Source organism: Oncorhynchus tshawytscha, linkage group LG01 (assembly GCF_018296145.1).
Source record: "Oncorhynchus tshawytscha isolate Ot180627B linkage group LG01, Otsh_v2.0, whole genome shotgun sequence".
Lineage (NCBI taxonomy): Eukaryota > Metazoa > Chordata > Actinopteri > Salmoniformes > Salmonidae > Oncorhynchus > Oncorhynchus tshawytscha.
The window spans coordinates 52,915,556-52,935,689 of NC_056429.1; the positions used below are offsets into that span (position 1 = coordinate 52,915,556).

The following is a 20,134-nucleotide window of genomic DNA, read 5'->3' on the forward strand; positions in this document are numbered from 1 at the left end:
TGCGCTGAACAGGCGAGGCACACTGAAGGCCTGGTGCGTGGTGCTGGAACTGGTGGTACTGGATCGAGGACACGCACAGGAAGCCTGGTGCGGGGAGCTGCTACCGGAGGGCTGGGGTGTGGAGGTGGTACTGGATAGACCGGACCGTGCAGGCGCACTGGAGCTCTTGAGCACCGAGCCTGCCCAACCTTACCTGGCTCGATGCCTACTCTAGCCCGGCCGATACGAGGAGCTGGAATATACCGAACCGGGCTGTGCACCCGCACTGGAGACACCGTGCGCTCCACAGCATAACACGGTGCCTGCCCGGTCTCTCCAGCCCCCGGTAAGCACAGGGAGTTTGCGCAGGTCTCCTACCTGGCATAGCCATACTCCCTGTGAGCCCCCCAAGAAATTTTTGGGGCTGACTCTCGGGCTTCCATCCGCTCTGCCGTGCTAGCTCCTCATAATGCCGCCTCTCTGCTTTTGCTGCCTCCAGCTCGGCTTTGGGGCGACAATAATCTCCAGGCTCATTCCAGGGTCCTTTACCGTCCAATTCCTCCTCCCATGTCCATATCTCCAGGTGGTGCAACCTCTCCCACTGTAGCTGCTGCTGCTCCTGTTGCTGCTGCCTCTGTTGCCTCTTCTCCTGTTGCTCCTTTGGGCGGCTACACTCCCCTGGTTTAGCCCAGGGTCCTCTCCCGTCGAAGATCTCCTCCCATGACCAGAGATCCTTGTTGAGCATCTCCTTTTCGGCTGCTCCTGCCTGTTGACACGCCGCTTGGTCCGTTGGTGGTGGGTGATTCTGTAACGGTTTTCTAGTGGTGATGAAGGAGAGTCGGACCAAACTGCAGCGTGTCGATTGCGATCCATGTTTAATACAACAAAGAAAACACGAACACTACACAAAACAATAAACGAAACCGAAACAGCCTATCTGGTGCAAACTAACAGAGAGTACACATAGGACACTAAGGACAATCACCCACGACAAACTCAAAGAATATGGCTGCCTAAATATGGTTCCCAATCAGAGACAACGATAAGCACCTGCCTCTGATTGAGAACCACTCCAGACAGCCATAGACCTTGCTAGACAACCCACTAAGCTACAATCCCAATACCACCACCAAAACCCCAAGACAAACACACCACAATTACAAAAACCCCATGCCACACCCTGGCCTGACCAAATACATAAAGATAAACACAAAATACTTTGACCAGGGCGTGACAGCTGTCCCCGACCCCAAAAAATCTATTTTTTTACTTGTATATTTCCATCCATAGACACATGTTTTAATCAAATCAACTATATGCACTGAGCTTTTCTGATGCCTTAAGCGATCTGTTTGATGAAATAATTAAGACACACATGACTTGAGGGAGTCCGACCGCAGTTGATTTGATTGTGCCGCCTGGCTAAGACTTGATGCGCTGTTTACATTTTTTTTTTTTAAGCGAGTGACTGGGACTAGCACCAGTTGCCTCTCTCTCCTCCCTGCTGCAGCGACCACCACAGAACATCAGTGTGTGTATAGCGCTGTCTGTGTTGCTGAAGCTGCAACATAATTACATCCATTTCTGACTGAAAAGTTATGTTACCAAAATCCCTAATTTGTTTAGGAAATAGATTACATATTCCCTTCGACCCTTGCTCTCTTTACGTGACACATGTATTCTTCGCATGCACGTGACCAATAGGGCCTGACCTATAGCATGATCACATCAATAAACTGGTTATATCAAACTATGAACACTGTAACACATGTGACAGCAAAATGAATGCAGAGAACGTGACAAATAAACTCGAAACGGGGGGAAGGTTTATTTGGTTGCGAATGAGGTAAAGGGGAAGTCGGGTGTGTGGAATAAATTTGACTAGTTGTGGAAAATAAGGTATGGAGCAAGCGCTGTGTGCCTATGTGTGCCAAACAGGTGCTGTTAAATTACAATATAATTTTTCTAACGGTTTGGAACAATGTAAACTACACAAAATAAATGATAAGTGTACCAGAGAGTCTGTAGAAGGAGATCAAAGAAAAAGGAGGGTTATTATTATTATTATTATAAATATCATTTTTCTGACAATTTGGAACAGTGTAAACAACACTAAATAAATAATAACAGAGAGGTTGGTCTAACAAAAAGTGTAAAGCCTTTATTACAGCATAGCAAAGATTAAAAACAGCCAAATTTGTGAAATTGTTGCGTGAGGCTTGGTGCTCACGGAATCAGTAGGCTATCACCCAAACACTCAAACAGACAACAGAAGCAAGATCTGTCTTATTTCCCTTTGTTCTTAGAGAGGTTGACTCTTCAAAGGGGGCGGCAGCGTAGCCTAGTGGTTAGAGCATTGGACTAGTAACCGGAAGGTTGCAAGTTTAAACCCCCGAGCTGACAAGGTACAAAGTTGTCGTTCTGCCCCTGAACAGGCAGTTAACCCACTGTTCCTAGGCCATCATTGAAAATAAGAATTTGTTCTTAACTGACTTGCCTAGTTAAATAAAGGTAAAATAAATAAAAAAGTACCCCATTTAACGGTACACAAAACATTTCACCTTAGTTGTCAGACAGCCACAGGTGTTAAAATCATTGTTCTCTGAGTTCACCAGTTATATTTGCTGCCTTCGATGACTATGGCTGTGTGGCTGCCCGTTTGTCTCTTTGCTATTTGCTGAGTGGTGTTATTTGCTCCTTTGAGGCAGAGTTATGGGGAGGGCAAGTCATCATCAATATCATTCGTGGTTGTCCCTTACAGGCCACCATACACAAGCTCCGCTCTGAGGGGGTACAGCTCAACACCCCAGCCGCCCCTCCTGAGGAGAGAGGACTCTGTCTCCCTGAGGACAATCCACAGTGGGCTGTCTACAGGTGAGGACACATCATCAAATCAAATGTATTTATAAAGCCCTTCTTACATCAGCTGATGTCATAAAGTGCTGTACAGAAACCCAGCCTAAAACCCCAAACAGCAAGCAATGCAGGTGTAGAAGCACTGTGGCTAGGGAAAACTCCCTAGAAAGGCCAGAACCTAGGAAGAAACTTAGAGAGGAACCAGGCTATGGCCAGTCCTCTTCTGGCTGTGCCGGGTGGAGATTTGCACACGCTCATGTTTTTTTTCTTCTGTCCTAAAATGGATTTCCATTCAAAATCCAATTTTTCTTACCCTAAGCTTAACCTTTAACCCAAAACCTAAACCTAACCACTAAACCCTTACCTTAACCCCAATTCTAACCATAACCCTAATTCTAACCATAACCCTAATTGTAACTCTGAACCTAACCCCTAAGCTTAAAATTGCTTTTGTCCCCATGGGTATGTGGAACATTTTCCTTGTTGTCCTATCCTTGTGGAGACTTTTGGGTATTTTAGGTCCCCACAAGGCTGGAAGAATCAACACGAACACGCACGCACACACACAAACAAACAAAACATGCAGATAAACGGACAAAGCACAGCATATCATTTTATATTAAATGTAAACACTATTATAACTTATTTGTGGTTCTCAATATAACCAGTCAAGTGTGTATATGTAGTTACGGAGCTTGGTTCACCAGTTTGTTATATGTTATATGTAGTGTGTTATACAGTATATTAAAAATATAGTGTGACTTCCTTTGTTTTCTCATATATTATGCACTGCAGACAACATAACTATCGTTCCCCTCCTTCCCACTCCCAGAGATTGGATCCAGGACTTATCTGCCTACGCCACCTCCAACTTCCTGCGGGGAGCCGAGCTGGGAGCAGAGATTCGCGAGGCCTGGGTGGTGGTCAACGCAGCCGTGTACTTATGGAACTACAACAGCCACCTGGTGGCAGTTGGGGAGCAGCGACGCCTCCTGCCCACCTTCCAGAGAGCCGTGGAGCTGCTGAGACAGACCGGACACGCTGGGTAAGTCCAAGAGGAACATCTCACTGGACGGAAACACTTAAACACTACAAATTGTAACATTTGCTTGTTGCTGTCACACACTTAATGCTCATCAGCCTTTTAGTGACATAGTACATATGTGACCCGATCCAGGAAACTAGGCGTATGTCGCAAGTCACAACTTCACAGGAGAGCTGTTTGAACGTATTTTTTAAAAATTTAAAAATTGTCGAAATGCCTTCTCGAACATGTGAACTTTCTTCTGCCTTAATATCAAACTTGTATGTAGGGTTGCACAATTTGGGCAATATTCAGAGGTGGAAACTTTCCGTGGGAATTAACGGGAATATATGGGAATTAATGGAAATATATGCAAATTAATATTAATACCATTTAAATGTAGATGTTTTTTTGCATTGGATATATTTACCATATCATTTGGAGACAGAAACATAAACCTTTTACCTTATCATAAGTACAGTAGACATAATTGCAAATGATTAAATCCTTTCAATCGAAATACAAAAAAACTATTTAGTTATGAATTGAACTTTAATTAAATTAGTTGACTCTTCACATGGGATGATTTCACTGAACAACAAAAGAAAGGGAATATTGAATGATCCCCAATGATCCATCACATCTCCCAAAAATGTTTTCAACATACATCTGTAAAAGTATAGTCTAGAAACTAAAGCTTTGGTTGTCTTCTTCTCAAGCTTCCATGTCTTCTCCCTGGACCGCCTCAATGTCCACATCTTGAACATCAGACTCTGAGGCCTCATCTTCACTGTCACTTTCCAACCTTGTTGAGGATGGCTCATTGTCAGGCTCATTTTTCAACCCTTGTATTGGTCAGCCTGTTGTGTGCTTGTTGTGTGTGTTTTCCCAAACAAGGACCAGTTGCACTCTGAGGCGGCTGATGTTGGTGGGATTTGGAGGATGGTGGAAGCAACAGGGGAAAGAGCCTCAGATCCACAAAGTCCCTTCCACCAGGTGGCTGATGAGATATGTTGGCACCATAGGCCTTGTTGAACTCTGTACCTAACAGGATGCTCTTGCCAGCATACTTGTGGTCCAACATGTACACTGCGGCGTGTATGGGCTTCAGGAGAAGTCTTCACGCTTTTTCATTTATTTCAGGACTGAGGTTTCTTCTGCTTGGAGCAACAGTGAAGTGGGCAGGGCAGTATGTATTTCTTCTCTTACATCTGCAAGCAGAGTCTGAACATCAGACAGGGTGATATTGTCTCCCTCAATCCGTGCAATGCCTACTGCTATAGGTTTCAGTAGTTTCAGTCTGCTTATCACTCTCTCCCAAAATACATCATCCAGGAGGATCCTCTTGATGGGGCTGTCCATATTGGCAGACTGTGATATGGCCATTTCTTGGAGAGACTCCTTCCCCTCCAGGAGACTGTCAAACATGATGACAACACCACCCCAGCGGGTGTTGCTGGGCAGCTTCAATGTAATGCTCTTATTCTTCTCACTGCTTGGTGAGGTAGATTGCTGCTATTAGCTTGATGACCCTTCACATACCTAACCATTTCCTTGGCTCTCTTGTAGAGTGTATCCATTGTTTTCAGTGCCATGATGTCCTTGAGGAGCATATTCAATGCATGAGCAGCACAGCCAATAGGTGTGATGTGAGGGTAGGACTCCTCCATTTTAGACCAAGCAGCCTTCATGTTCGCAGCATTGTCTGTCACCAGTGCAAATACCTTCTGTGGTACAAGGTCATTGATGCCTGCCTTCAGCTCATCTGCAATGTAGAGACCAGTGTGTCTGTTGTCCCTTCTGTCTGTGCTCTTATAGAATACTGGTTGAGGGGTGGAGATGATGTCGTTAATTATTCCTTGCCCACGAACATTCGACCACCCATCAGAGATGATTGCAATACAGTCTGCTTTCTCTATGATTTGCTTGACCTTCACTTGAACTCTGTTGAACTCTGCATCCAACAAAGTAATAGATAAAGCATGTCTGGTTGGAGGGGTGTATGCTGGGCGAAGAACATTTAGAAATCTCTTCCAATACACATTGCCTGTGAACATCAGAGGTGAACTAGTTGCATACACTGCTCGGGCAAGACATTCATCAGCATTTCTCTCAGTATGTTCCTCCATTTGGGTCAAAAGAAGCTGTTGCTATCGATAGGGTGTCTGATTCATCATTTTCACCTTGAATAGAAGGAGAGGAACTTTTGTCAGAGGTTGCTTGTTGTGATCACTGAGGGAACTTGCACTTGGCCAGATGATTCTGCATCTTTGTTGCATTCTTCACATATGATTTGGCACAGTATTTGTAAATGTACACAGCTTTTCCTTCTACATTAGCTGCAGTGATATGTCTCCACACATCAGATTGTATGTACAGAGTATGATGCTCTTCTGTGTTTCCAGGGAGCCGGTGCTGTTGGTTATGCTGTGTGATGCGGTGGCCCAGGGGCTGATCCAGCCCTGGTTTGTGTCTGCTGCTGGGCTGGGAACTGGCCAGGGAAGGGAGGACAGCGGAAGCAGGGGGGAGCTGAGGAAGAAAGTAGCCGGGAAGGGAGCCGAGAGGACAGGCAGTATCCACAGCCTCCCCCTCGACCATGTGGCCCTCCAGGACATGCGGAAGGCTCTGGAGGTGTGTGTGTGTGTGTGTGGAGACGGGGCCATGGGAGATTTTAAAGGTGACTTGCTAATTAGGTTTGGCAGAGAGTCAGGTTCTATTATCCTTCAATGTGCTGTCAAGGGTACTCCCTCCCCTGAAGAGGTCTTAATTTGGGCACTGCAAAAACAAACACCCTCTCTCCCACTCTGAGCTTATTGGGATAGGCAGAGGGCAGAGGTGGACCTGCATAGAGACCTGGACTGTATTACTGCTGGGCAGTTTGAGGGATCAGAGAGCTGTGCCTGTGTATTCCAGAAGGGCAGCCTCTGGTCTTCAGGTTTCCCAAGTTTCTCTGAATAAGTGATCTCTAAATAAGTTCCTGGAGGGCTGTTGAAACTCTTTCTGCCTTACATCTTAGTATCTCCAGTATCTTTCTCCTATATATTTTTTGTTGAAGGGGGGGGCACAAAGAATGAAAGAATCAAGGCACTTTGATACATTATGCTTTTCAGAAATACTCTAAATACAACTAGGTCTCTATTTTAACAAATCAATATTTCTACAACTAGGACTCTATTTTAACAAATCAATATTTCTACAACTAGGGCTCTATTTTAACAAATCAATATTTCTAACCTAGCGCTATGGTAAATCTTACCGCAGCCGCTGTTGAGTTGTGGTTGTTTTGAAATATTTATTATATTTTCACAGCGGGAATCATGGGCGTAATAGCTGGCGGTGGCAAGGAAAGGCTGGGTTTTGATGAATAAGTTGTAGGTGTGGTGAGGGTTTGACCACTCACTGGCTAATAAATGTTCTCTATGGCTTAGTACTGCATGCGGTTGTTTCAAGTTGTTTAGGCTATTGACAGTCTTTGCGATATCATCAGCTCCTAGTCCTTTGTGGATTGATACTGTTTATTAAATAATGTACAGCAACAAATAATAGCAGTAACAGTAAAATACATTGCTTTGTTTAATGTTTGGCATATTTGCGGTCTACATTGTTCTATTTGGCTTCAACATGTCTTTACGCATCACATTTTCACTCCAGAAAGAAAGAAATATTAGCTCCAAAAAATGGTGAATTAAGCAAAAGCATGAGGGCAAAAACCTCAAATATTTCAAGGCACTCTCACGAGTAGAATATTTTATAACCTTTCATTGATAGGCTACTTGGCTAATGTATGGCCAGAATAAACAAAAAAGATGCGAAGACACATTGCTGTTGAACCAGACTTATAGTAGGCTAGCCTACCGCGGGCTTGGTTTTTAATCAAATAAAATCGAAAGCAAGGAATTGGACAGGAAAATAACTTAAATATTTCTAAATATGAGGGTCACCGACATCATCGAGTCTCTCGTTCCATGATGGGCATATGGACATATACATATTTTTTAATTAAGCAAGAAAGCTGATGTTAGACAGGTAAATTGCCGAACCTGGTTGCAAGGGGTGGCAAATGCCAGAGCGACAGTTTTTACAAGCCTAAATTGACAAATACCGTGCATTTGACAAAAGCGCCGCCTTAGGGGCAGCCAAAATTAGCTGCCTGCCATCCAGGACCTCTACACCAGGCAGTGTCAGAGGAAGGCCCTAAAAATTGTCAAAGACCCCAGCCACCCCAGTTGTAGACAGTTCTCTCTACTACCGCATGGCAAGCGGTACCGGAGTGCCAAGTCTAGGACAAAAAGGCTTCTCAACAGTTTTTACCTCCAAGCCATAAGACTCCTGAACAGGTAATCAAATGGTTACCTGGACTATTTGCAGTGTGCCCCCCCATCCCCTCTTTTTACGCTGCTGCTACTTTCTGTTTATCATATATGCATAGCCACTTTAACTATACATTCATGTACATACTACCTCAATTGGGCCGACCAACCAGTGCTCCCGCACATTGGCTAACCGGGCTATCTGCATTGTGTCCCACCACCCGCCAACCCCTCTTTTACACTACTGCTACTCTGTTCATCATATATGCATAGTCACTTTAACTATATCTACATGTACACACTACCTCAATCAGCCGGTGTCTGTATGTAGCCTTGCTACTTTTATAGCCTCGCTACTGTATATAGCCTGTCTTTTTACTGTTGTTTTATTTCTTTACCTACCTATTGATCACCTAATACCTTTTTTGCACTATTGGTTAGAGCCTGTAAGTAAGCATTTCACTGTAAGGTCTACCTACACCTGTTGTATTCAGCGCACGTGACAAATAAACTTTGATTTGATTTGGAATTAGAGCCCCTAGTGTGTGAAACCCAAGTGACTCATTCTGACATTCATCCATCTTTTACAGAGATAGATGTGCTTTGTTTGAACTATTTCATGTGAATGAAGTGCATTTGTTCCCAATTGAATCCCATTTCCTCCATCTATTCTGCTTTTCTCCAAAGGGTCTGCTGTATCGTCAGCACATACTCTGGATAGAAGTAACTTTATTCGTGAATTATTAACTAAGTGTTCTCTTTCAGAACTGAAGATAAAAATGGTTCTCCATTTTCAACATATAGGCCTATATATCAGATAAGTCTTAGATAGCTGACTTAAACAAACTCAGATTACGCAATGGATTTTCCCTAGATACTGTCATATGTGGAACTCAGAGCTGCAAAGCTCCGGCTATGGAGTCCCAAGGTTATGAGTGTATGTGGATTCGAAAAGAGTATTGTGCAGATTCACATGGTTAGGCTAGTTACGAACTGCTATGGTCATGCAAACAGTTTGAACCCTTTTGCAAAGCAGACAGCCTAGCTGTTAAGAGTGTTGGGCCAGTAACCGAAAGGTTGCTAGTTCGAATCCCCGAGCCGACTAAGTGAAAAATCTGTCTGTGTCCTTCAGCAAGGCACGTAATCCTAATTGCTGCTCAAAGTCACTCGGGATAAGAGTGTCTGCTAAATGACTAAAATGTAAATGTAACCCTTATGCTGCTATGGTTACTATGCTAACTTTTATTTCCCCCTCTTTATGGACTTTTAGCTGTGTGACTATGCACTGCACCTTTCTAATGGCAATATGCCGGGAGAGAGCGTCCCTATCGCAGCGAGGAAACAGGTAATTTCTACGTGGGTGTGGACCAAGAGGCTCCTCCAGCAGCAGATTGGACAGAAGCTGGACATTGATGATGAGGTACAGTAACATAACAGTCCAAGTCTCCCTTGGGAAATATGTTTTCTGACCTCAATGGGACTTCCTGGTTAAATAAAAGTTAGATAAAAATCAAATAAAAACATACTCACTCAGTCAAGTTAGTCAGTATGATGAGCTGTTTATGAATCTGCCTGGCTGTCAGCCCAGCACCTCAAACTCAACCTCGACAAGACGGAGCTGCTCTTCCTCCTGTGGAAGGCCTGCCCGTTCCAAGACCTCTCCATCACGGTTGACAACTCCACAGTGGAGCCCCTGCAACGCCTCAGCCCGCCTGGTGTTCAACCTTCCCAAGTTCTCCCATCTCACCCCAGTTCTCCGCGCACTCCACTGGCTTCCAGTTGAAGCTTGCATACACTACAAGAGGATGGTGCTTGCCTACGGAGCAGCAAGGGGAACTGCCCCTCCCTACCTTCAGGCTATGCTCAAACCCTACACCCCAAGCCAAGCACTCCATTCTGCCACCTCTGGCCTCTTGGCCCACCCACCCCTACGGGAGGCCAGCTCCCGCTCAGCCCAGTCAAAGCTTTTCATTGCCCCGGCACCCCAATGGAGGAACTAGCTTCCCCCTGACTCTCATCCCCTTCACTCAAAAGTCAGTCACAGCAGCTGCCGGACAAGGGGAAAGAGACTTCCTCAAGTATGGGGACTCTTTTATTCCAACAGCCATTAGGCTGTATAATAGATAGTTTGTTGGTCCATCGAGTATACAGCATATTGCATTTTCACTTTAAATGTGGAGCTATAGCACTTTGAATTAATTCTATTGTGTAGTTTCTGTGTTTCATGTTTTATGTACTGTCTTTTAAAGCACATGACCAAATGAATTTCCCCTGGTGGGATAATAAAGTTGATCTGAATCTGAAGGACAGAGTACCTGCCCATCTTTTAAAAATGTCTGAACCCCCCCCAAAACACAACTAACTAACACCCTTGCCTTTTGTAGACTAAAACTTGCACTTGACTTTTCTCTACTAGCACTGGCTTTGTTTATAGCTACTTTGAGGGAACTATAACTGAGGTGTAGTCACCTAGCTATCTTAAGATGAATGCAATAACTCTAAGTCGCTCTGGATAAGAGCGTCTGCTAAATGACTAAATTACAAAATGTGGTTATTCCCCCAGACTTGAGTCAGTGCAGTGTTAATGTGAGAAGAAATATGATTCATCACCCAACCGTCTGTATACAGTAAATTATTGTTTTAAATCAAGTTACAGTATCACAAGGGGATGGGGAGTCATTTATTCATTGCAAATGCCAGTCTCATTGATATGCTGTGCATGTATGATTGTGCCTGTCAGAGATAGCATTGTTAATACATCTCTATGGTTTTGACTGGTAAGCCACGGTACCATTGTGATGAAATATTCAGTTGTGTCTTTATCTCTTTTTGTCTTTCCAGTGTAAGAATGAGGCAGTGTTAGCCATGACACGTGTGCTGGTAGGAGTGGAAATGCTGTTATGCAACAGTCACCCCAGGCAGATAGAGTTCTCTGTCCCTAGTCTCTCTACGGTAGGTCCTGCTTTCTTGGCCAGGCGGCAACAGATGCCTTGAGACCGTACTGGTAATCAGAGCGTTTGTTCATGCCTATGTTTGTGAATTTGGTCCAAAAAAAATGCTTCCTCAAATTAACATCTTATTTGATTTGTTTGTTTTCATTTCCTAGCCCTGTAGGACTGTATGCGTTTCCGTCCTGCATTCTTGCATCATTAAACCCCAGTTCTATGGATCCAGAGGACAGAGCACTCATTGCCTCTGTCTCCTTCATCTCCCTCCTCTTCTCCTCTTTCCCTACTATTTTCCTCTCCGCTCCCCTCCCCTCTCCTCTCTCCATCCTCTCCTCTAGCTGGTCCGCATGGCGTCAGACTGCAAGTGGAGTGACCCTGTTGTCGAGCTTCAGGTGTGGACACACCTGGCTTGCTTCTCTCACCAGGCCCAGGACCACAACCTGGTCATGACCTGCAGCCACAATGCACTGCAGTTGGAGGCCGCTGCAACTCAGAGGTTGAGGGTCATGGCCTATGCTCTGTAGGTGTTGGTCACTATGGTGACTTTGATTCCATCTGTTTTACCAAGGCTGAAATGGTCAGATCTTCCCTGTATGTTTTACCTGATATCTACCCATTTCGGTCAATTTGCTTTTAAATCAAAATATGGGATGTGATCAAGTGTTTTTTTTTTACATAGCAAGTTGAAGTGCAAATGACACCTACGGTAGTGTCCACAAGAGAACATTACAATATACTCAGGACCATATATTCAGTAATCATTTTATGTTACAACAATGTGCAATATACTATCATCACATGACTTTAGTTAATTGTTATCTTCAAGGCTTTAAGGTCCCACTGTTTGTAGGATTCTGACAGTCCGTCGTTCTAAAAAATGATGACTGTCAGTATCTACGTTACATCTACGTGGATGACTTGATTCTCTGAATGGAAAATTTGTCAGCTTATTTAATTAAAAAATGTTTGACCTTTTCAAGTTACAGCCAGTCGGCCGTGCAGGAGATGTTGAGCAATGCTGCATGTCTAAGAGGATTGAGCATGGTCCACAAGTCAAATGGACATCCTCACAGTTACAGAGAAGCCTTGCAGATGCTCCAGTCCAGTGTCAGGTTAGTTTCTGTTTTCTGCCATTCCTGCTCATTACTTTGTTCTCTTTTTGTCTCCCCTACGTCTACCTTTATTCCACTTTGTTGCTTTGACTACAGTATCTCTCTCTGTCTCTTTATCTCTCTTGTTCTCGATCTGTCTTTATTTTACTCTCCATTTCAACCATCTTCATATCCGTTCGTGCCATAGCAACTAATGCTTTCTCTCTTCTTCAGCTATGCGGAGCAGGCAGGTAACTCTGTCCTGTGTATGGCTACAGCGCGCCACTACTGGAACAACTGCCTGCCCTTGACTGAGACCTCACTGGAGAGACAGCAGCTCCGACAGCCTCTAGAGAAGATCCTGAAAGCCCTGGTCCACACCAGCAAGAAAGACCCAACTGTAAGAACCCCATCTTGAACTAGCCTGGTCCCAGATCTAGTTTTATAGCGAACTCCTGTCGTATTTGTCATGTTTCTCTGGTACGAGCCCCTCTCCACATTGGCTTCTGTACAGCATGTGTATCATTGGTGCTGTCACTGTAAAAATACTCCTATTCAATCAAGTGGGGTTTGATGTGTTCATGTGTGTTATTCATTTTCTCTGGTGGTTTAAGCAGGGGAAAGAGAAGGGAGGGGCTACCCTGACTGGGATGTCTGTGACCTCATCGCTGGAAGCCTCAAGTGAGTCCCCACACAAACTTAAAATGTTCATACCGCACAAACATTTGACTGCTGCTTCTCAGCTAACTACTACTTTTTATTCTATAATCTTGTTCGTGACTTTAATTCCATAAGCCTGCTTGCTTATTTATTACCAAAATGGCCTGTCTTGTGCTGTAACACTCTCAAACACCACTAGTAGACATGATAGATGAAGTCACATTCCTACGCACACCAGTAGGCCATTAGATCCGTGGCATTTACATCCAAGCAGTCACATAGAGTAGTGCATTTTCCTGACTTTCTGTTAAGTTCTGTCACCCAACCTATTCACTCTCTACAGAGAACTTCAGGGAAAAAAACGCTACTCTACGTGACTGCTTGTATGTAAATGCCACAGATCTAATGGCCTACTGGTGTGCGAATCCAATTGATTTTTTATTCTCATTCTCTATTCCTTTCTTTCTGTGTCTGTTTGTGTCTGTGCATTTGTGTTTGCATGTGTGCTTGTGTGTGTTTATCTATACATTTTTGTGTGTGCGTGTGTAGGCATGGGGAGCCCTGAGGATGACCTGACCCTGAGAGCAGCCATGTACGGCCTGCTGTTCCACATCCACGCAGACAGCTCAGATTGGACAGGAGCTCTGACGTTGCTGGAGCAGGCTATCAGAGACATGCCCCGCACCAGACACAGGCTGTGAGTGCTGGAGAGAACTGATGCGGGGAATAGGGGAAAATAATGGGGGAGGAGGTTATACAGGACTTTGGACTCCTATCACTGGCGTCATCACATTTCTATGTGCTTATTTGTACGCATGTTAATATGCCTCAATATGATTATGACGCTATAAAAAAGTATGTGTGCTTTATGAAATGTCATATTTTGGATATGGGCAATTCCATCATTATGGAGGCCTCAGCAAAAAAGCCTGACCCTTATTGGGTGAATGAGCATAAAATATGTTTGATTTGTAAAATCTTTTGCTTAAACAATTTTTTTTTTTTTGTGGGGGGGGGGGTTCAGCTTTTGCGAGGGCTTTTCAGAGCATCAAATCCTTAGTAATGAAAACATTAGGTCTTGATAGTTTAACTGGAGGAAATTATGCCCTTAAAAAGGAAATATGAATATGAATTTTCATGGCCATTATCACAATCATATTTCTGTGAGGTTACCCATGTGTGAGAATGTGATACCCTTTTCATACTACTGAGCCAAGTTAAGCTGTACTGTGCTGGCCTGGTTACACATCCACATAGTTGCTGGAAATGACAATGTGAAAAGAAAATGTCTTGAGCCAGCACAGTATGGTTTGGGTTGGCACGATGGTGGGAAAAGGGCATGAGAATGTGAAACTGTGCTTGTCTTCCCCCATGACTGTGCCCAAGGCTCCTGTTCAAGCACCGGGTGCTGGTGAAGGCTCGGCTGGGGGAGAGTGTGGTGATAGACATGCAGAAGTTCCAGGATGAAGGGGAGCTCTACTGCTCCCACATGTGGCACCGAGTGGCGCTGTGTTCTGGGGAGATGCCACAGCAGTTGGCCTGCTACCAGAATGCCATTACTTCTTTACTGGTAAGGAAAGGGGATACTGGGGAACTGGGGAACTGAATACATTCAACCGAAATGTGTCTTCCGCATTTAACCCAACCCCTCTGAATCAGAGAGGTGCGGAGGGCTGCCTTAATCTACGTCCACGTCATCGGCGTGGGCATAGAGCATTTGTGTTTAGTGAATCCACCAGATCATGTAGTAGGGATGACCAAGCATGTTCTCTTGACAAGTGTGTGAATTGGACAATTTTCCTGCCCTGCTAAGTATTCAAAATCTAATGAGTACTTTTGGGTGTCAGCGAAACTGTATGGAGTAAAAAGTACATTATTTTCTTTAAGAATGTAATGGAGTAAAAGTTGTAAGTACCAGATACCAAAAAAAACGACTTAAGTACTTTATACTGCACATGCACAAACATATACACACGAAGACACATTCTTGAGCACACACACACACACACACACACACACACACACACACACACACACACACACACACTACCTACTCCACACACATTCACTTTTGCATTTTCACTTTTGATTACGTTACATACATACAGTTCTTCAGTGTGCTCTTCGAAATGTGAAATATTGCCGCAGTTCCTTGCAGGTCTGAATCCAAGTGGCCCTATTGAGCTAAGGGACACTAGCAGCATCTAGTGGAAGCTTAGTGCTATTGCAGCCAGGCTCTGTGCATCGCTTACGCTGTAGCTTTGTATGAGTGAACCTTATGGGTTTGTTGTGTTTGTGTAGAGTGTGAAGAGTCAGTGGCAGAAGGCGGATTTCCTGTTGGAGTTTGGGGAGTGGCTGTACTGTCAGAACTTTCCCCTTTCTGATGCCCAGCACCAGATACAGTGGGCTATCGACATCCTCCTGCACATGATCACTGACCAGGAAGAGAGCAATGGTATGTTTCTTGTCATTGCTATGTGTTTGTGTGAAGGTCTGTTTAGTTACTGAAGAATCGTAAACAATTTCCTCTTTTGTTATTTTCATTTTAATTAATAGAGAAGACCGGTTCCAAGGGAAGCAAACTGAAAGAACTGGAGAGGAGAGAAAATTCCCAAGGAGGTACTGATTTCTCTTGGGATGAGTCTACTCATTTATGTTGAATGCGGTGCGTGTGTGCTTGTACATGTACACCAGACTTGGGTTCGAATACTATTTCAGATGTTTTCAAATATTTTAGCAAGGGGTCGATTGAGCTTGCCTGGACCCAAGAGAATATTTTCAAAACTGCAACCCTGCCACCAGCATTACAGACAGGCCAGAGCGAATGGGAAAGTATTTTAAGGATTTAAAATGTGTTTGAACCCAGGTGGGCAGTATGTGGGGAAATCCGACCCGAGTTTAAGCAGGCGTAACTGGAACGCAATTCCCTTTTTATGCAGTTTTCTCTCTATGCGTATTCCGACCTTGAACTTAAGCATGAGAATAGCATCCTATTCACCATTTGAGATCTAAGAGGTATGTCTACAGATAAGCCGCATTCTGACTTAATTCGCTCATAATTCCACCACCTTTACTCACAATGAAATGACGATTAAGGTCGAGCAACCTGTTGGTCCCAAGTGGAACAACATCTACTTAATTTTTCTGAAATAACACCATTCTCCATGCACTGTAATTTACAAATTGATAAGAGCTAGGTAAATGGATTAAGCCGTTTGGGTAAGGGGATTGTAAATATAAATTACAATCGTTTTAGATCTTAGGATCGCTGTAGACAAATGTGAAACCAGTCATATGGCAGCAAACTGAAGCATATCAACATGTCACCTTTTATCACCACAGTGAAGTTTATGAAATGCTGGCCTTATAACATGTAAGGATGACATTTGGAGACCAAAGCTTTAGGCTTCTGTAGCCATGCGCAAATGACAGGCCTATAGCGTCAAACCTACCAAGCTGATTTATGATTTCTAAAAATGTTTTAGTTATGCCCAGACTTTTCACTGTATCTAACAACAACAAAAATGGTATGGTGTTAAATATTAGCCACTATCGGTAGCCACCGTCAATTATCCCTACATTCATGTATTACTGTCTCTTTTGTTATTTTATTATTATTATTTTTTGCTTGTTTCCATTATATTGTTTGTTTACCTTTATTTCCTCTGTCACGTTCGTGGGGTTGTTCCTTAGGATTGCTAGCAATAGTGGATCATATTAGGCTAACTTATTTCAAGTTGTGCAACAATAGGGGTCGTGTAAGTCTATTTGTGTCATTATGGAACGCAGACCATACGTAGCAGTTTAAACCTGGAGCATAGCGCATGATGAGTGAGTATTATTAGGGTAGATTCATATGACTACTGTTCACTCACCTATTGTACACTCACCTTCCAATATTTCCACTATTGAACAATTGAACATGGCAACTTCAGGATGAATCAAACCAATGTATTTTTGATTCGCCAATATATTTAGTGTGTAAAAGCTCTCCAAATATATATTTTTAATCATTCATGAATACCTTCTAACCCTAAGTAATATACAAGATCAGAATATTTTTAAATCTACCAATTGATGCTGACAAGGAGACAAATATGTGTGTATTTAGTCCTACATTTCTTGAATTGATCCCTAATATTCTGAACCGTTTTCTATATATTCTAGTGAGTCTGTCGAGAAAATTCTAACTAAAGGTACCCAAATTTAAAGGGATTGCTTTAGATACATGTACTGAAAACCCTATTGAATGAAAACTCCACCAGAAAATCTGTTAGCAAGTAGAAGGGTTTTCAGCAGTTTAATTACTTTTATTCAGTGCGTGCAAGGGAACCATGCCTGCAAAGCCCTTTACGCATCTGCATAAGGTAAGTCTGAATACCAACTACTGAGTAGTGCGTAGGAAAGGCGTGCGTAAGAAGGCATACATTTCTTAAGTCTGAATCGGGCCCTATGTGTGTATCCTCCTCCCTTACAGATGAGTCGGGAGAAGGGACAGGGCTGATACCAGTGAAGGTTCAGTCCCACGTCGGGGTGCAGGGGGTGGTGTCTGGGCCCTGTATCTCTGACCTCAGGGAGGTGAGGCGTCTGGACAGCCTGGTCAGAGCACACACTCTGCTGGCTGTCATGGGGGACAGGGCATACCCCCAGCACCAACATAACCTACTTAGGGCCTATAGCCTAGTGCTGCAGATCTGGCAGGTAGGGACTCCTTTAAAACTACCACACCTAAGTTGTGTTCATGAGGGCACACCATAGCAAAACATTTTGTAATGGACAACAGGTTCAGATAGTACCTTAATGTTTCATGTCTACTGAACACGAACCAGTAATTTCACTATGTTTTATACCATCAGATGCATACAGTATAAGCCACAAACCGGTTTCTCCGTTTAAAAAAATGTGCTTTACGGGTAACAAAAAGACGAGTGATAGCAGTGCATTCCCATTGCAGGTGTCCATGGCAACTGCATGTGAGGTAATCAAGGAGATGATGAAGAATCCTCTAGTCCCAACGTCCCGGCCATGTCCCTCTGCAACAGCCAAAAAAGACAAAGATAAGGAGAAGGACAAAGGCAAAAAATCTAAAGAGGTAGACCTGACCACCCTGGCCTGACCACCTTCAGAGAAGTCCATGGCTATTTTTTGTTGTTTTCTCATTGTATAGCATTGCAAATGACAAGTAATGAATGATACAATATGTTATTTTACCATTGTACATTCTTGCCAAAGTGCAGTTTAGAGTATTTGTACAGTTCAATTGCTTTCAGTTCACTTTTGCCAGCTGAAAGCAATTAGGAATGAATATTTGGCCAAGGAATACCAGAGCTCTTCTGTGTTTAAACAGCCACCCCCTGCTGAGGAGAAGCCCAAAGCCCGGAGGCCACAGGATGACGTGTTGCCCTCCAGCCCAGAGGAGTGGGCACAGTACGACTGTCCCGAGGATGTCCGCCAGGCCTTCAGATATGACACCAGCCCCCACTGCATCAACAGACACAGCCTCAGCAAACAGGCAGGCACCACTAAGCTCTCTCTGACTGCCCCTGTTATAGAGCCCAATGGGGCCATGTTCATTAAGGGCACACCATGCTAAAATGTTTTGCAACAAAAATTGACAAGTTCATGTAATCTCTCCCTATTTCAGTCTGTTTTTGTCCTTTTGGTCCATAATGAATATAAATGATTGAGTCATTATTGGAACAGGGACTGTTTCAATTGGCCGTGGCGGGTTAGGGTCGAGGGCTTGAAAGCCGGAAACATTGACTCAATATTGATCCTCGTCTTGACAAGTCATAATTTGTTGGTTGGAAGAGGATGTCTACTGATTGGTTTTGGGAGCAAATCAGAATGTTGTCAGAGAGAGAAAAAAACAAGCTTATTTTAAATTAAAGACGTGTGGTGATTCATTTATCTTATGCCACTCCAGTGTGACAGTATTAGGTGACACAATTATGCTTGGTAATCATACAAATTAAATGAGAATATGCTCAGATGGTGCAGTCCTACACAGTGTGAAAAATATGCTAAACGATGACCAGTCCAACACTTCATGTGATATCAGGCTGTACTGTAGTGTTTTTTTCTTCTCTGTCCTGTTCCACAAGCTGTATCACCACATGATACAGGAGGATAAAGTCTTATTGTTCATGGCTCAAAGTTTATCCTACACATTCTACACATCAAATGTAATCGCTGTCCTGCACTTTAACTACTTATTAAATTACTAATTACAAACGCAGGATGTTAATGAAACAAAATAGCAATGATTAAGTCATGTGTTTACTTCATTTTCTCCCTGTGTCTGGGTGGCTGCAGACTCAGAGCTTGTTCTTCCTGGACCTGCTGGTGAAAGAGCTGCAGTCTCTTTCTCTCACCCACCTGACTCTTCCCATACTGCACCTGGCTGAAGTCATTGCCCATGACCTGCTAGACAGAAGGAGCCTCTCTGACCTCTACCGTCTCAGGTGAATAACGCCAATTTCGCTTCAAGAGTTTATTCTTTCTGTTCGTGCACAGGTGCAATACTGCTACTTTCACTGGAAATAGTCTATGGGGTGTTTTACCAAACACCAGGCTAATTTCTGGACTAAAAAGCATTTTCAATGGAGATTCTCCATTTATCTTGCTTTTTAGTCCAGGACTAGACTTAATGTGTCCAGGTAATTGTGCATATACACTGAGTATACAAAACATGAAGAACACAGTCTGTCATGCACTTCCCTTGACAGACTGACCAGGTGAATGCAGGCGAAAGCAATGATCCCTTATTGATGTTATTTGTTAAATCCACTTCTATCATTATAGATGAAGGGTAGGAGACAGGTTAAAGAAGGATTTCTAAGCCTTGAGATAATTGAGACATGGATTGTGTACAGTATGTGTGCCATTCAGAGGGTGAATGGGCAAGACAAAAAATGTTCAACTCAATATTAGGAAGGTGGTCCTAATGTTTGGTATACTCAGTGCATGTTAGTTAAGGCTACTGCTTTTACTTTTGGCTTATCAATTATTGAAAAACAGTGTAGAGCTAAACATTCCAATATGAAAGGTTTCCCACGTGTGGTCCAAATCCTTGCCCATTTCCGAATCATTGATTTCTTGTGAAATATTACCTAATAGTTTCCCCATCGTATTTCCTTATTCTAACGTTTTAGAATTGTGAGGAGCTGTTCTCAGCTGGATATGGAGACGTCTACAGTGTACCACGAGAAGCTCCTGAGCCTGACTGGTATCAATGAGCAGGAACAAATGGAGTATGTGTGCCCC

At 43.5% G+C, this 20,134-nt stretch overlaps 1 protein-coding gene across 2 annotated transcripts in view; it reads left to right on the forward strand.

Moving 5' to 3' along the window:
• Window positions 1-20,134, forward strand: part of LOC112253025 (cilia- and flagella-associated protein 46) — a 93,861-nt gene that overhangs the window by 31,195 nt on the left and 42,532 nt on the right. For both annotated transcript variants that reach the window (XM_024424895.2, XM_024424886.2), the window contains exons 17-34: window positions 2,741-2,853; window positions 3,668-3,880; window positions 6,265-6,490; window positions 9,440-9,589; window positions 11,011-11,121; window positions 11,456-11,637; window positions 12,098-12,229; window positions 12,443-12,608; window positions 12,823-12,889; window positions 13,418-13,565; window positions 14,255-14,438; window positions 15,170-15,323; window positions 15,425-15,487; window positions 17,346-17,569; window positions 17,823-17,960; window positions 18,216-18,380; window positions 19,184-19,332; window positions 20,023-20,121. In XM_024424895.2, coding sequence (XP_024280663.1) covers window positions 2,741-2,853; window positions 3,668-3,880; window positions 6,265-6,490; window positions 9,440-9,589; window positions 11,011-11,121; window positions 11,456-11,637; window positions 12,098-12,229; window positions 12,443-12,608; window positions 12,823-12,889; window positions 13,418-13,565; window positions 14,255-14,438; window positions 15,170-15,323; window positions 15,425-15,487; window positions 17,346-17,569; window positions 17,823-17,960; window positions 18,216-18,380; window positions 19,184-19,332; window positions 20,023-20,121 — 2,684 coding nt within the window. The remainder of the gene's footprint in view (window positions 1-2,740; window positions 2,854-3,667; window positions 3,881-6,264; window positions 6,491-9,439; window positions 9,590-11,010; window positions 11,122-11,455; window positions 11,638-12,097; window positions 12,230-12,442; window positions 12,609-12,822; window positions 12,890-13,417; window positions 13,566-14,254; window positions 14,439-15,169; window positions 15,324-15,424; window positions 15,488-17,345; window positions 17,570-17,822; window positions 17,961-18,215; window positions 18,381-19,183; window positions 19,333-20,022; window positions 20,122-20,134) is intronic.